Source organism: Vipera ursinii, assembly GCF_947247035.1.
Source record: "Vipera ursinii genome assembly, chromosome: 1".
Taxonomy (NCBI): Eukaryota; Metazoa; Chordata; class Lepidosauria; order Squamata; family Viperidae; genus Vipera; species Vipera ursinii.
The window spans coordinates 187,822,415-187,839,500 of record NC_139512.1 but is presented as its reverse complement, the minus strand read 5'-3'; the positions used below and the strand labels follow the sequence as shown (position 1 = coordinate 187,839,500).

The 17,086-nt window shown below is 39.3% G+C and overlaps 1 protein-coding gene across 6 annotated transcripts in view; it reads left to right on the top strand.

The window, feature by feature from the left end:
• Nucleotides 1–15,219, top strand: part of DRC11 (dynein regulatory complex subunit 11) — a 175,177-nt gene extending 159,958 nt beyond the window's left edge. For all 6 annotated transcript variants that reach the window (XM_083350791.1, XM_083350789.1, XM_083350790.1 and 3 more), the window contains 2 exons: nt 4,732–4,970; nt 14,528–15,219. In XM_083350791.1, coding sequence (XP_083206917.1) covers nt 4,732–4,970; nt 14,528–14,677 — 389 coding nt within the window. In that variant the 3' untranslated portion in view covers nt 14,678–15,219. The remainder of the gene's footprint in view (nt 1–4,731; nt 4,971–14,527) is intronic.
• The last annotated feature ends 1,867 nt before the right edge of the window (nt 15,220–17,086 follow it).

Sequence of the window (17,086 nt, the reverse complement as noted above, 5' to 3'; positions counted from 1 at the left end):
AAAATTTCTGGTTTTAAATCAATTTTTTGTTGTAATATACCAATTTTTAATCCACTGCCAAAAAAAATTCACTTCTGAACATTCCCACCACATATGATAGTACGTCCCTGGAAGCCTTCTGCATTTCCAGCACATTGGTGAGATTTTTTTTATCTATTTTTGCTAACCTTGTAGGGGGGAAGATGCCATCTATAAAACATCTTGTACAAGTTCTCTTTATAGGAGGTGGCTAGCGTTAACCTCCTATTTCTATCCCATAGTAATTGCCAATTATCTAAGTCAATATTATAACCAAAGTTTTTACTCCAGGTTAACATTGTTTCTTTTACCTGTTCTAACAAATCCTGTTCTAATAAATATTGGTATATCTTTTTTATCATTCGATCTTCTGTTCCTAGAAGAATTTTATCTAATTGTGTATACTCTAATTTTATCCCTGGTTCTTTTTTATCTTTTCTGTATCGTGACTGTATTTGTAAGTATGCCCACCATTCCAACTCTACACCATCTTCTGATAATCTTTTTCTTGTTTTCAGGTCTCCATTTTCATCTAAGAGATCTTTATATGTAATTACACTTCCTAGATTTATAAATTTGGGGTGTATAAAAATCTCTAATATAGATAGCCAATTGGGAATTTCTATATAGTTATTTTTTTTTAATTTTTATCCACACATCTAATAGTGCCCGTCTAATATGATGATTCTGAAAATACTGATGAGCCCTATATTTTCCATCCCACATTATAGCATGCCACACAAGGGTGCATCTTATAGACGGAAAAATACAGTAATTTTTGTAACTCAGGAAATTTCTTCATTTTCTGCACCATATACTTAATAGTTTTGAATTTACACTGCAAATAGTTTCAACTTAAACTAAACAAAAAATGATAAACTATAATAAAAAGCATTTTATTAGTTATTTATTAGAGAAATGATTTTTTTTTCATGTCAAGTATATTTTAGTTGCAGAAACTATTTAAAATGTGATGCCATATGATCCCAAATGAGAAGTGCTACAGTCAGAGCAGACTTAAACTATCACATGAACTACTGGGGTTATTTTGCAGGGAAAGAAGCTTAATGTATCCTACTTTTTAAAATGGGTTTTAAAAGTGGGTTGATTCTGTATGAATTGCAGTTGACTGTCAAATCACTCTGACCTTCCTGAAAAATACGCAGATATCAAAAAAAATTTTTTTATTGAAAAGTTTTAACATACAATTTTTTCTTTAAAAATCCCCCCTCCCCCTCCCTTCTCCCTCCCCCCCTACCTCTCCCCCCTCCCCCCCGACTTCCCAGAGCTAAATACAAGGTATATATAAAAAAAATCATAAACAACCATATACTAACAACCATAAACTCTAAAATCCATCACTCTCTAGCTTATATAGGATAAAACAAACCTTAGTAATATTAAATATATATAGAAAAACCAAAATAGAAAAAGAAAAAAAGAAAGAAGACTTATTCAAATGCTACATGAAATTTCTTAACCCTATACTTGTTCTGGATAAACTCAATCCATTTTCTCCATTCCATAATATAGCGTTCTTGCGAGTGATCTTTCAAATAGGCCGAAATCTTCGCCATCTCAGCCAGGTCAGAAACCTTTAAAGTCCACTCTTCTATGGTCGGCAGTTCCTCTTTCTTCCAGTACTGACCTATCAAAAGTCTTGCTGCCGTAATTAAATTCAACATCAACTTAGTGTCCACAACTGTAGCATCTGTAATTATTCCCAACAAAAAAAGTTGCGGACAAAACTTTATCCTCTGTTTAAAAATCTTCTGCATGTTCCACCAGACTTTTATCCAAAAGGCTTTAACCTTTTTACAAGTCCACCATATGTGAAAATATGTTGCGTCTTCATCACCGCACCTCCAACATTTAGGCTGATAATTCGGATACATACTTGTAAGCTTTTTAGGATCTAAATGCCATCTATAAAACATTTTGTAAAAATTCTCTCTTAGATTTTGAGCTTGTGTAAATTTTACATTCCTCACCCAAATCTTTTCCCACGTGTCCATTGTAATAACTTCCTGGATGTTTTGGGCCCATTTTATCATACAATCCTTAACAAGTTCTGTTTCTGAATCAATCTCTATCAACGCAAGATATATCCGTTTAATATGTGCTGGTCCCTGATTTCTGATTTGCTTTATCAAATTTTCATCAGTCATTGTAAAACCATTTTTCTGGTCTTCTTTCCACCTGGCCCGTAACTGAGTATATTGAAACCAATTTTGAACAACCTTCTCTTCTCGCAAGAGGCTATATGATTTCAAACACCAAACATTTCTTTCCAAGCTTAGGATCTCCTTGTACGTAGTCACATCATGTTTGAATCCAGCATGTATATTTTCTATTGCGTGTTTTGGAATTGCCCACAGTGGTATCTTACAATCTAGCTTATGTCTATACTTCTTCCAAACTCTCAACAATGCCTGTCTTAAAATATGCACTCTAAACACGTTGTCTACCTTCTTGTCATACAACAAATATGCATGCCAGCCAAACAACAAATCGTGGCCCTCAAGATTTAATAATCTCTCTTGTGTCAAATTAATCCAATCACTTATTCCTACTAATGCAGCAGCTTCATAATATAGTTTAAGATTAGGCATTTTAAGACCACCTCTCTCACGAGTATCCTGCATAATCTTAAGTTTAACTCGTGGCCTTTTCCCTGCCCAAACAAATTTATTGATACCTCGCTGCCATTCCTCCAAATTAGAATCTTTCTTAAGAATCGGTATCATTTGAAATAAAAATAAAAATTTAGGCAGGACATTCATTTTCACTGCTGCGATCCGTCCCAACAAAGACAATTGCAATTTTTCCCAACTCTCCAATTCTTTTTGAATTTTCCCCCATAATTTTTCATAATTATTTTTATATAACTTTGTATTAGAGGGCGACAAAAGCACCCCCAAATATTTAACCCTTTTAACAATCTCAAATCCAGTTAATCCTTCTAAGAGAGCCTTTTGCGAAACTGTCATATTTTTGGCCAGAATTTTGGTTTTCTGTATATTAACTTTAAATCCAGAAACCTTCCCGTATTGTGTTATTATCTCCATCAGGTCCACAACAGAGTTCTCTGGCTGGGTCACTGTAACAACCAGATCATCTGCGAATGCTCTCAATCTATAATCCTGATCTCTAATTTGTATCCCCTTAATTTTTTCCGAATTCCGTATTTTAACCAATAATATCTCTAATGTTAACACAAATAACAAGGGCGATAACGGACACCCTTGCCTTGTGCCCTTCTCAATATTACATGCTTCTGTCAGACTATTATTAACTATAATTCGGGCAGTTTGTTTTTGATATAATGCCCTAATCGGTTGTAAAAAATTTTCCCCAAAATCCATTTTGTCTAAAACTTTCATCAAAAATTGCCAATTCAATTGATCAAAAGCTTTTTCAGCATCTAGAAAAATTAGCGCCGCAGGGATCTGGTTGTTCCTTTCCAAAAACTCTAACACATCAACTATATGCCTCACATTATTTTTCATTTGCCTACCACTAATAAACCCCGTTTGGTCCCCATGAATCACCTGTTGCAGAACCCTCATCAGTCTATTAGCCAAAACCTTAGCAAATATCTTGTCATCTGTATTTAAAAGCGATATCGGTCTATAATTTTTAACTTGAGTAGCATCTTGGTCTTCCTTCGGAATCAAAGAAATAAAAGCTGTTCTCCAAGACGGTGGCACCTTTCCCCCCCTCTGGATTGTCTGGAACAGTTCCTTTAACGGTTTCATCATCTCTAATTGTAAATTTTTGTAGTAAGCCGCAGACAAACCATCCGTACCTGGTGCTTTATCTACCTTCAATGTCTTTTTCATTAATCTTCTCCTTAGCATATAATTTAGAATAAAAATCCACAAAAGCATCCTTGATAAGATCCTGTTGAAACACAACCCTTCCTTTATACTCAATTTTGTCTATATTAGAAGCCCTTTGTTTTTTCCTCAATCTATAAGCTAACCATCTACCTGGTTTGTTAGCGTTGCAAAAAGTATTATGCCTGGCAAACCGCAAATTGGTTGCCACTTGGTCAGCCATTAATTTATCAAATTGTCCTCTTAACAGTTTAATAGCCTCCTTAGTCTTCACATCCTCTGAATTCAAAATCAAAGCCTTTTCTTTTTCCTTTATTTCATTCTCCAGTTCTTTCCTCCTAGCTTCCACAGCACGTCTATGTTTATTATTCATATATATCAACACCCCTCTCATATAGGCCTTGCTAGCATCCCAAACCATGTCCATAGATGTGCCCTTATTCATATTAATTTCAAAAAAATCCTTCATCCGCTGTTTGCATTCTTCCACGTTTCTCTGATTTCTAAACAAATTCTCATTTACGCGCCACGAGCGCCTGTCTCTATTCTCCTTATCAATCTCTAGCCAAACTGGACTATGATCAGAAATAGTTCTTGCACAAATCTTCACCTTTTTAGTCCTTAAAAAAAATCATTAGTCAACAAAATAACAAAATAAAATCGATCCTGGAAAAAGATTGATGTCTGTCGGAATAAAAAGTATAATCCTTTTCCTGCAAAAAAGATATCAAAATTTTTAATAGCTTTAAAATGAGGAAACAATTGTAAAATCAAATAGTTAAAAATAATTAATATTTTGCATGTCACCTACTACTATGATTATTATTCAGTGAATTCAGCTTTCTAACTGTTGCTTTTATAACCATTTTAACAGTTTTATGGAAACACTTCATTCAGCAAAATGGAGGACTTCTCTCCAAACAACTAAATATCAGTTGCCTGGCACAGGTTTCTGATGGTTATGCTCAGGGACCCATTCTTCGAGCAGTCCAAGCAGTCCTAACTGAAAGACGCCGAATGCAGCTGAGTAAGAAGCCACTAACTGCTGTTGAATTCCTAACGTGCCTAGCAAGACAGGATCCAGTGTACAAAGAAGAAGAAGAAACATTTAAGGTTAAGAGATTTGCCTTTTTTTTCTGTGGAGGAATAAGTAGCATTCAGAATGTTGTTGCTTTTGCTCAATACATTCAGAAGTATGTTTTCTAATGAATATATATGATCTGAAGACAAACCAGAGTATGTGGGAACCAGCAAGGTATCTGAAAGATCTAACTTTTCCTAAGAGTAGAATAGCATTTTTAGAGCCCAACTTAATATCCTCCCCTCAGCACTCTTACAGGGCAGGTATGATATAACTCCAATAGCTGAGTGAATGTGTACATGTGGCAATGGGGAAGTTGAAGATATCTCACATGTTCTATTGTGCTGCAGGTTCTACAGGGACATCAGAACAATATAGGTTCTCCCTATATTTCTAGGGAGTTCAGATAATTTCTATGTGAACCAACTACCTCAGGATTCAAATCCAGCCACCACTCCTACAATAGCAAAATTTTGTGCTGCTACAATGATGAAAAGGAAAAGATATCTAAAAAACTAACAATCCTTATTCATCATACTACTTTACTAAGTTGTTTTCCAATATTTTTAGAGAATGTATTTATTTTAATTTTTAACTTTTGTGCTGGTCTTTGACCGTAATAAAAATTTATTCTGATTCCAATGAATCAGAATCAATTTCATCTGGTTCCAACACAATAGGTTATTAAGCAGTGAGGAAGTCAGAATACAGAATAGAGTTAGAAGGGACCTTTGAGGTCTTCTACTTCAGCCCCCACTCTAGCAGATAAATGGCTATGCAATCTCTTCTTAAAACCTCTAGTAATGAAGCACCCACAACTAAAGCAAGCTACTTCACTAATTGATAGTTCTAATTGACAGGATATTTCTCCTTATTTTAAGGAGATCTCTTAAGTTTCCATCCGTTACTTAATATCCTGCCCTTGGGTGCTTTGGAGAATAGGTTGACCCCCTCTTCTCTGTGACAGCTCCTCAAATATTGGAAGACTGCTATCATGTCACCCCTACTCCTTCTCTTCATTAGACTATACCTTCCCACTTCCTGTAACCATCATATGTCTTAGCGTCCAGCTTGCTAATCATCTTGTTCTTCTCTGCACTCTTTCAACATCTTTTTTGTATCATGGTAACTAAAACTGGATGCAATGTGGTCTTAACAAATCAGTATAAAGTGATACAAAACACTTGACCTTGATACTATCCCCCAGTTGATGCAGCTTAGGACCTCATTGGCTTTTTTGGTAGCTGCAGCATATTGCTGGCTCATATTTAAGTGTTTGTATACTAGGACATCTAAATCCCTCTCATAACTACTGCTGTCAAACCAAATATCACCTATTCTATACCTGTACATTTGGTTTTCTTGCCTAAGTGTACGATCTTACATCACCACTGACTTGCATTTTGTTGGATAGTGCCCAGTGTTCAAGTCTATCAAAATCCTTCTGGATCTTTTTTTTTTTTTTTATTGAAAAGTTTTAAAATACAGTTTTCCTTTAAAAAACCCCCCTTCCCCTGCCCTCCTCCCCCCCTACCTCCCCCCTCCCCCTCCCCCCCTAACTCCCCCCTTTCCCACCCTCCTTCCCCCCTACTTCCCCCCCTCCCCCCTACCCCCCCCTGACTTCCCAGAGCTAAATACAAGGTATATATCTAAAAAAAACAATCATAAACAATCATATACTAACAACTATAAACTCTAAAATCCATCACTCTCTAGCTTATATAAAATAAACCAATCCTTAATAATATTAAATATATATAGAAAACTAAGATAAAAAAAAAACTAGCGTCATTCATGTTAAAAAAGAAAAAAAAAACAGAAAACCTTCCTCCACTGTCTACATTCTTCCACAATTGTCTATTTACTAAACAAATTCTCATTTACACACCACAAACACCTATCCCTATTATCCTAATCACTCTCTAACCAAAATAGTCTATAATAGATAATTCTTACACAAATTAACCCACATTAGCCCATAAAGCTTTCTTCCATTTCCTCTGTAGTAAATTTAATCCATTAGTTCCACTGCTTAACTGTAAGTATTTAGTAAATTTAGTCCATTGTCCACTGCTTAGCTGTAAGTACATTATAGAAGTTCCATAGATTTCTGCAAGTCTTATTTTTTAATCTTCTTTGAACGTTTTAAAGCAGCACGCGTCACTCTCTGTTCTCTAAGGTCATCCAAAAGATTTATGGCTTGATCTCCTCCTACACCCTTCTCATCTGTTTGTCCATCTTCATCCTCTTGATATTCTCCTTCTCCAGATCCCTCTGCATCTTCCGAAAGTATTGATGGGATTACTTTTAAAACATTGTTGTAAAAATCACGCGCTTGCTTCACAGTAACCAAACAATACCTTTTGCCTTCATACGTCAAGCTCAAGCCAAGTGGAATCTCCCATCTGAACCTTATATCTCGTTGCTTAAGCTCTTGCACAAGAAATATAAAGTCCTTCCTTCTCTTTAAAATCTTTGGAGGAATTTCTTTTAAAACCAGAACTTCTTGATCAGCAATCACAACTTTAGTATCATAGGCAGCTTGTATAACTTCATCTCTAATTTCCCTTTTTAAAAAATAAACCACCACATCTCTAGGCAGCTTTCTCTGTTTAGCAATCCACGAGTTCACACGAAACACTTTGTCCATGCCTTGTTTTATTTCAGATGCTGGCTGATTCAATACCACCTCAAAAGCCTCTGAGACCAGCTGCTTTAGGTCTTCCTTAATATTCTCTTTTAAACCTCTAATTCTAACAGCAAACTGCATCTGGTAAAATTGAGCCAGACTCAGTTCGTTATCCATTTTGTCTTTTAACTCTTCAATTTCCAATACTTTTGCTTCTAATATAGCATTCTTTTGAGTCAAATCTTCCACTTTTTCCTCCAGATCTTCCACACATACAGCTACTTTATGCACTGAAGTCAAAATGTCTACCTTCATCTCTCTAAATTTCTGTTCCATCCTCTCTTCCATTCTCTCCTCCAATTTCTGCAATTTCTCCTCCATCTGTAGAAATTTAACACCCATTGATTCCAAAATTAACTGGGTATGCTTTTCAAGATCCTTCAATGTCAATACATCAGAAGAATGCAGCGCCTGCAATAATGAATGTTGTTGCACCGGAGAATTTCCTGCACTCCGGAAATTTTTAGGAGGAGGTTTAGCCGCCATCTTTTACTTACAGTTGTGACGCACTTTCACTTTAAGTTTTAGAAAAAGTCCATCAAGCTCGAGAGTAGAATAAAATAATCCTCTTCATCTTTCCCTCTTGTACCGCTCTGCCTGCTCTTTTCCTTTCATAGTCTTTCCTTCAGGCAGGGATGGTCACAGACGCCTGGCTCTGCTCCATAAAATCCAGAGCAGAGACGCTGGCCAGCTGGGAGCAACCCAGGCTACGGGGGAGTTCAATCCTTCAGCCGCCCAAGCTCAAAGCTCAGGCAGCCCTGGAGAACTCTACCCCTACCTGGGAGCTCACCCCCTCCTCTTCTCCCGAGGAGGGGGCTTCAAATTCGCCCGAACAGCTGATCGGCGCTGTTTCGGGCGAAAATCACACAGCTGAGCCGCGGGCAGCCCGGGAAGGCTGTCTCCAGCGCCGGCGGAGCCACCGGAAGCCCCAAAATCCTTCTGGATCTTGAGGCTGTCTTCTAAATTATTGGCTATTCCCCCCCCATCTTGGTGTTGTCTGCAAATTTGATGGGATCCTCTTCTATCCCCTCATCTAAATCATTTATGAAGATGTTGAAGAATACTGGGCCTAAGACAGAACCTTGGATACCGTTCCATTGAGTATTACATGTTTAGTGTATTTAATTAGCCAGTTACGAATTCATCTGGTGATGATGAGGTCTATCCCATTTTTTCTATCTTACCAAGAACCAGGTTATGGTCTGCTTGGTCAAATGTCTTATTGAGGTTCAAGTGTACTATGTCCACAGTATTTCCCTCGTCCACTTTGTCAAAAAATGCAATAAAGATGGTTTGACATGATCTGTTTTTTGACAAACTGATGTTGGCTTCTACTAATAGCTTTGCTTGTTTCTAGGTGTTTGCAGATCCATTGCTTAACTGTCTTTTCCAGGATCTTCCCAGGTTTTGAAGTCAGGCTAATTGATCTGTAGTTTCCTTGATCCATTTTTTTTCCTTTAATGAAGATGGGAATCACATCAACTCTTTTCCAATCCTCTGGTAGTTCTCCACTGTTCCAGAAACTTTGAAAGAATGGTTTAGCACTTCCAAAATCACATCTGCCACTTCCTTCAGAATTTTGGGATGTAATCTATCTGCTCTTGGCTATTTGACCTCATTTAAAGTGGATAGGTGTCATCTTACCATTTTCTTGCCTATTTTGAATTGTAATCCAATCTGTCTTTTTACAGTACTATTTTTGATGGATTGGACTGTTTTTTTTCCTTTTGCATAAATATAGATGCAAATAATGAATTAAACAGTTTTATTTTCTCCCTTTAGTGGACTGATCATTTCCTTGAGTTTTTTCTTGTTTCTTTTTTTTGTATAAATATTTTATTAGAATTTTTTAACATTACTTGTTGAAAGAAACCTATTTAATATTTTTTACATGTGTTGCATGTGTTAATTCATTTTGAGCTTTCGCTTTTCTAACTTCATCTTTTCAGATTCAGGCTATATGCTTAGTTATGTGCCCCTTTTTCCACTTTTTATACTTGTCCTTTTTGTCTTTCTTTTTTTTAAGTATATTTATTTTGTTTTATCATAAAAAATAAAATACAAAACAAAAACATACATCCAGCACTAACAGTAACAACAAAAATGGTGTACAAAAAAGAAAAAAGTGATCCAAATACCAAATTGATTTAACGTTTTACATATAGAATCCGCCCTGACTGAATGCTGAAAAAAAAGAAAAAACAGTAAGGTCTCCTCCCCTTTTACAAATATGTGTGTGTGTGTGTATGTGTGTGTGTGTATATGAAGAAAGAGCAGTTAACAGGTTAAGCTAAACATTATACTAATCTTCAAATCCCTGTTAACCATCTGTTATTGTATTTAGCATGTAGAAAGTCCATAAATTCCAGTCTCTTTTAAAGCTGTCTACTCCATTATCTCTGATCAAAGCAGTAAATTTCACCATTTCTGCTACTTCAGTCAATTTTAAAATCCATTCTTCAACAGTTGGCATCCCTTTTTCTTTCCACTGCTTGGCAAGTACAATCCTTGCAGCCGTCACCCTATATGTTATGATCCAGGTGGTCAAGGCACCTTTATTTCTCTAAACAAATGTTCCAGCAAATGGCCCTCCAATGACCGGTAAGGCTACCCTATGCTACCACCCTCAATCACCCTCAGTCCCCTAAACAACAGCCTCTATAGTACAAATAAAGTCCACAGAGTAGGAGCATGCTCATAGGACAAGGTCCAGGGTTCCAAGTCCCGTCCACAAGGCAGAGTCCAGGCACAAGACAATGGCAGTCTTCAGGGCAAAGAAAAGGCCCAAGGCAGCAAGCAGTTCCAAAGTCATAGTGTAGCAAAGGTCAAAAGCAATCCTCAAGAGAAGGGCAAGGTCCAAAACAAAATGCGAAGAGCAATCTTCCAAGCAAGGCAAAGCAAACAGCAACAGGCACGAGTCAAAGCCAGGGGAGTATAAGCCAAAGTATACAATTGTTTATGGCAAAGACTAACCCCCCACGCCTTCTCCTTAAGTTACTCCAGTCCAAGTGTTCTTTTTGATGAGGCAGCCCTTCTCTGGGCTTGCCTACGCTCTGCTTTCCTTGCCCTTAGATTGAGTGGAGTAGGCAGCTGTTCTTCATCAGAGGAGATCTGCCTATCAGCACCACTGCCTGTCAGCAGCCAGTCCTCCCCTGTGTCTGTGCAGGCAGGCAGCTCTCTATCTGGTCGACCCTCTCCCCCAGTGGCTGAGAGGCCTAGGACAGCATCATCCTCAGCCTCTGGCCTCTTCAGAAATGCCAAGGGAGATAGATATGCTATGCTTGTTGGACGATCCCAGTTCCAACTCCTCCGAACCAGGCTCCAATGGGGCCATGACAGTGAAGGAATAGCACCCCAAATTGTTTTTTAACTGGCTTGTCCATAACACCTAAAAGAAAAGCTTCACATTTCATTAATATTTGTATCTTAAATATTTTATGCATTGTCATTGATAAGTTTTTCCAGTATGTTTTCACATATTTGGAAGACAACCACGTATGATGAACCTGGATTTTGACTACATTTCCAACTCTTACTAGTTATACATTTTCATTAGTCTGTCTGGGGTCAAGTACCAACAATACTGTCAGGGACCAATTCAAAACCTCATCCTAAGAAAGTAGAACTCATGAAAGCAGTTTCTTCCAAAAGGAACTTTTATTAGGAGAAGCTGATGGCAGGCATAATAGACAGGATCTGAGGGTTTCCCACTCAGATCAATAGGTTAAAGGAGTCCCAAGCAAACCCCACCCCAGTAGTTTATCCGGTCAGTTCAAATGGGCCAATCATCACGTGTTAAGTCCATTGTGGGAAATTGGTGACAACGCTGGTCTTTCCCAGGTTCGCAGTGTTGTTTGCACCTTCCCTTCCGAAAGCAGAGATAAACCAGTTGCCATAGGTGCATTCCTTTCTCCTCCCCCCTTCAAGCTGACATCAAGGGGAAAGATAGTTCAAAGAGTGTGTATGCGGAGACAGCAAAAGTGTTACATTGTAGCAATAGAGAAAACAAAGAAACATCCCGCAGCATTTCCCCCCTCCCCTCCAGGAACATGGCAGAACCCAGAAAAATAGAAAGAATAGAATTAGAAAGAGCCCCTTAATGAAATATGGGTTCTGACAAATACATTATTTTGTAAAAGTTTTCTTTCAAACTATAATTTTACATGAATTTTAGTCCATTCATTAGTACTTTCTCCCATTTATCTAGCATTATATTATATCCCAAAATTTTTGTCTAGTTTACTATATACTCTTTAACGTAGTCATCTTCTAGGTCCGTGGTGGCGAACCTATGGCACGGGTGCCACAGGTGGCACGCAGAGCCCTCTCTGTGGGCATGCGCGCCATGGCCCCAGTCCAAGGCCTTCAGCTGGGTTTTTTATAAAACCTTTTCGCTTTAGGCCTCTGCCACCATGTGCAAAAAAAAAGGTTCAATCAATCAATCAATCAATTTCAACTTCTCGTGGGGAAAAAAAGATCTCGCAAAGTTGGAATTGATTGAACTTTTTAGTCCCACCCAGTCTGTCATTATCACCGCAGCCACGCCCACCCAATGGGCCACGCCCACCCAATGGGCCACGCCCACCTGGCACACAACGATACATAAGTGGGTTTTGGGTTGCAGTTTGAGCACTTGGTCTCTAAAAGGTTCACCATCACTGTTCTAGATTCATCTTAACTAACATTTTATAGGCTGACTCACCATTGGGTCATCTTCCCCTATGTCATCGCTGTCATATGGATCAGCTACGGGCAGGCGTTCAGCTGATTCTTCTTGCTTCTCCTTTGGAGGAGGGGTGATTTGTACAATTTGCTCCTGACTGACCTAATTCGACTTCTCTCACGCTGGTCGAGGTTGCCTCTTAGGCTTTGTGGGAGCTGTGCTCACACTTTTCAGTGGAGAGAAAAGAACCGATCAATCTGCAGCTCGATGCCCATGTTGCCCACACCTGAAGCACTTGATCTGAGATCCAACAGGAGCTCAAACAGATCCACACATCGGGGCAGGTGGAACGGATGCTGCAGCAGTTGATGCCTCCCCAGATCTCGCCTTGGTTGAGGTCCACAAGCTGCAGGCTTATGGTACCATGTCAGTTCAATATCCAAATTTGTAGCCAAATGGTCCCAATCATGGAGTTAATCAGGATTCCCCCTCCTGCAGATGCAAATCTGGAATAGATTATGATCCAATCCCGCTTTGAAGTAGTGGATCAATGACTGTTCGGGCCACTGCCTAATCTGTCCTGCCACTCTCTGAAAGTCCCTCACATACTCTCTCGCAGGCCAACCTCTCAGGGTTGTGAAGGCGCATGGGACCACTTGTCTTCTTGCCCCTGAGATCATCTGGCAGATCGCTTGCCCTCCTTCACCCATCTCCAACTGGTCAAACTTCTCCCTCAGACTTTCCATCGAGTGGCTGTGGATTGCGGTCAGGTACTTCCACTTCCCAGATTCGTCCCAGGTTGCCGGCCATTTAGCTTTCATAGCTACAGGTGATTGGAAGCCTTGCAGTGAGACCTCTGCAGCTTTCAGCATGCTCTTAAGTGGCAGGGCAGCGTTTGACCTCCAAGTCCCCACAAGGACGATTGCTTCCTCCCTCTGAGTCAGCTTCTCCAATGGGACTTCACGGGCCTTTGGTCTTGCTCCGGCTGTTAGGACCACACTCTCCACCAAAGCAGCAGCCTGTATCCCATCTGCTGCTGCCGCTCCAAGGCTCAAGATTGACTCCCCTTTCTTTTCCATCTCTGCATCTTCCCTGAGTCTTTGTTGTCCTCCCAAGGTATAGGTAGGTGACCAGGGCTCAGGACCCCTTGCGGTATTGAATTTTGCAGTCTTGGGTTAATGTCATAGTTCCGATAGATGAGACCAGTAGAAATAAGAACTCTGAGGCAATTGCTTTCCTCAAAGAATACTTTTATTGGCTACATAGTATCAGCACAAACAAAGGTGAACCCAAGACTGAAACTTCTCACCCCCCAAAAGTTACAAAGTAAAAGTTGAGCTCCCCACTCCTACAGTTGTAATAAATCACAATCCCCAACTACTTTGGCAGGGAGGAAAAAGAGGAAAGAAGCTGTGGAAGGAGAGCCCAGCAGGCAGGGAGGAAAAAGAGAGAAGGAAGAAGCAGCTATGGAAGGAGAGCCCAGTAGGCAGGGAGGAAAAAGAGGGAAGAAGAAGCTGTGGAAGGAAAGCCCAGCAGGTTGGGAGGAAAAAGAGTGAGGAGATGGAGAGAGGGACAAGGGCCGACCAGCCACCTGACCACCAAGGTAGTAGTGCATATTAATAAATATGGATAAATTCATCATACATTTGTCAGTGCAAAGGGAAAGTGATTCAGCAAAGGAACCACTACCAAAGAAATTAAAACTGGTATTTTTTTTACATTTTGTACATTTTATTAGATTATAGAATAATAGATTATAGAATAAAATAAAAAGTACAAAAGCAAATAGTAGGACACAGTGTGGAGGAAAAAGGGGGGAAGGGAGGGGGAGAAGGGAAAAAGAAAAGGCACTGACTTCTGACTTCCTCTGTTGCAGTAGAATGAAGCATTAACACCGAACCTCAACTTTTTACTTTTCCATAATAGTATAAATAGTATATCCATTTCCATAACAACAAATGAATCTAATCAGTAAAACCCAAAATCCTCCCCCCCCTTTTTTAAGTCAAGTTTTGACACCTTGCTAAGTACTGGTGGTACTTGAATATTGTCATGTCCTAAAAGTGGTTCAGTCTGTGAAAAGGCTGAAAAGCCCTGTACTAACTAGAAGACCTCCTAGGTCGCTTCCAGCTCTATTCTGATTGATTGACCTAACGTTCTAGAAATGTACTGCTCTCAAAACAAGGTTATGCATGTATTTTCAGGCTTTGTAAAAATATTTCTATCTGATTTCCTAGGTTTGGTATGCAAAGACTCCTCTAGGAAAAGCAAGAATCAAGTCACTGACAGAGAAGGAAGATACTGGAAAGGGGAAAGGGAAAGAAAAAGACAAAGGAAAAGGAAAGGATAAGGAAAAAAAGAAGGAAGGCAAAAAGACAAAAAAATAAAAATGGTCTTAATAGCCATCAGCTAATATTATAACTTAAAAGAAAAACCTTTTCTTGGAATGCAAGTTTTCTTCTAGATTCCAGTAAATAGATCATATGAAAAAGTATTCTTTGAAAAACATAGGACAAAACATCAATGTGACATTTAGTTCCTTCAAACCTCTGCATTTTTCTTTTATTATTTAAGCTATTTTAAAGTTACTTAGATTTAGGTATGGTTTGTCAGTTTTAAAAATATAATAACTGAAAATATGTCTACAAATGTTAGGTCACACATTTTACGGTATTTATGCTTATGAGCTTTTCCCAGTGAGAGTGTGACATATCTATTCAAATTAATCCATATATAGCTCAGAAATGGTTTATTTCTTCCTTTCCTGGTTCCACATGAGAACTATGTAATATCCTGTTGTTCCACTGGTGATCTGCATGTATCCTCTGTCCAGGTAGTTCAGAAGGAATAGGTCTTTGCTCAGTCCTACAGAGAGCTACAGCCTTATGCATAGAAGAAGACCATAGATTTATAACTTGCAACACTTGTAAAACACTGATTAATTACTCTTTTCCAATAATTTTTTTAGAATTCAGAAGATTTACTTTGCAGTTATTTCAAAATACTGTTAGCTACTAAGTGCCATTGGCCCTTGGATGAATTTTTCTGAGTGTGAATATATTTTCAGGTATACAGTATATGCACTGCTCAGGACTGGTGCACAACATAGGGGCCGTCCTGGACGTTCTATTCCTGATTAAAAGAGCTAGTGACAACTATGGCCATGAAAGTCTTCCACAGGTTCAGCTTGTGCACCAGTTGCACACATTTCTGGAACAAGAGACTCTCTTCACAAGCTCTCACGGTATGGTGATCTTCAATGTGGTCCAGATGGGGCTGCCTTTAAAGATCACCCAGAAATTACAGCTGATCCAGAATGTGCAGGGCAAGCAGTGATGAGCATGCCCTGCTATGTGAACTGCATTGGTTGCCATTTGGAATTGTGGGCACTTCAAGATGCTGATTATGATATAGTCCTACATTGCAATAGGGCCTACTATCTGAGGCACCACCTGTCTCTATTTGCTCCAACACAGCTGGCTTGCTTCAGGTTCTGTCAATTAAATCAGGGCTCCCCAACCCCCGGGCTGTGGCCCACTACCGGGCCATGACATGTTTCAAACCAGTTTGTGTGAGTGATGGGCAAGCATGTGAGTGAAATTCCATTTGTGTAAGCAGTGAGCAAGCACACGAGTGGGAAGCTCCACTTGGGCAAGCAGTGGGCCCTTGTGCTTGTTCACAAAGCTCCATTCGAATGGAGCTTAGTGTTCAAGCACTGTCAGCTCACACATGGAAGCACAAGCACCCTCTGGTCAAGTGCCCTCTGCTCACAAGAGTAGAGATTTGAGCACAAGTGTCCTCCACTCATGTGCAAAGTTCCATTTGCATGAGTGGAGGGTGCATGTGCCCATCTTCATACCAATGGAGCTGTGTGCACATTTGTGCACCTACCACTCACACACACGTGCCAAGCCGCCAAGGTGGAAAGAGTAGGAACCACTAAATTAAATGATGCTCTTTAATGGGATGCAGGAAGTGGACCTACCTTTTGGAATCTCCCCTTGTATACTGCTTATGTTCTGTACCATGTTGTACATTGTTTTCAAATTTATGAAGCTGCCAAGGGTTATTTGGAATTAGACAGCCTAGAAATTTGACAGATAAATGAATATTACACTTGACCTTAGACAAAAAGCAATAAATGTTTTCATACATTAGTGGTAATAGTATTAAACTGCTTGAATTATGCTATTAGTTAGGCAAGAGGTTAATATGGTAACAATACAAGAATATATTGATCCTTATGGACATTTATTACTATCAAAAGTCGGCATCTCTTTTTTCTTTCTAGTGTGTCAGAATCCATTTATATTTCATTTCTAACTATCTCTTCTGTGCAAAACCCAAATCTCACCCTCCCCTGGATTCTGCCATTCCCAAGGAGAAGGGAGAAGCATGGGATTTTATTACTTTCACTTCCTTCCTTAACTGTAACCTTTTGTGTATTCCGCCTGCCTGGTATCCATCACAATATAACCAATTACCAGGCATTCCCCTCTTATCTTGAGGACAGCTAGGAAAAAGGGTGGAAAGTGAGGAATGAAAGCCTCCGGAATCTGGGTTGTTTCTCTGGATGAAATGTGAGAGGGTGGGAATGATCCTGCTACTAACGGACTGCTGTTTCTCTTGTCCCACGAGGGGCTGACCACCTGTAGCTTGGATGATCTGGAACTGACCGAATGAACTGAGGGGTGGAGTTTGCTTGGGGACACTTTAAAAATATCGATGTGAGGGGATTCTTCAAAGCCTGTCTATTATACCTGCCATCTCCTATTTCTTAGTAAAAGTTCCTACTT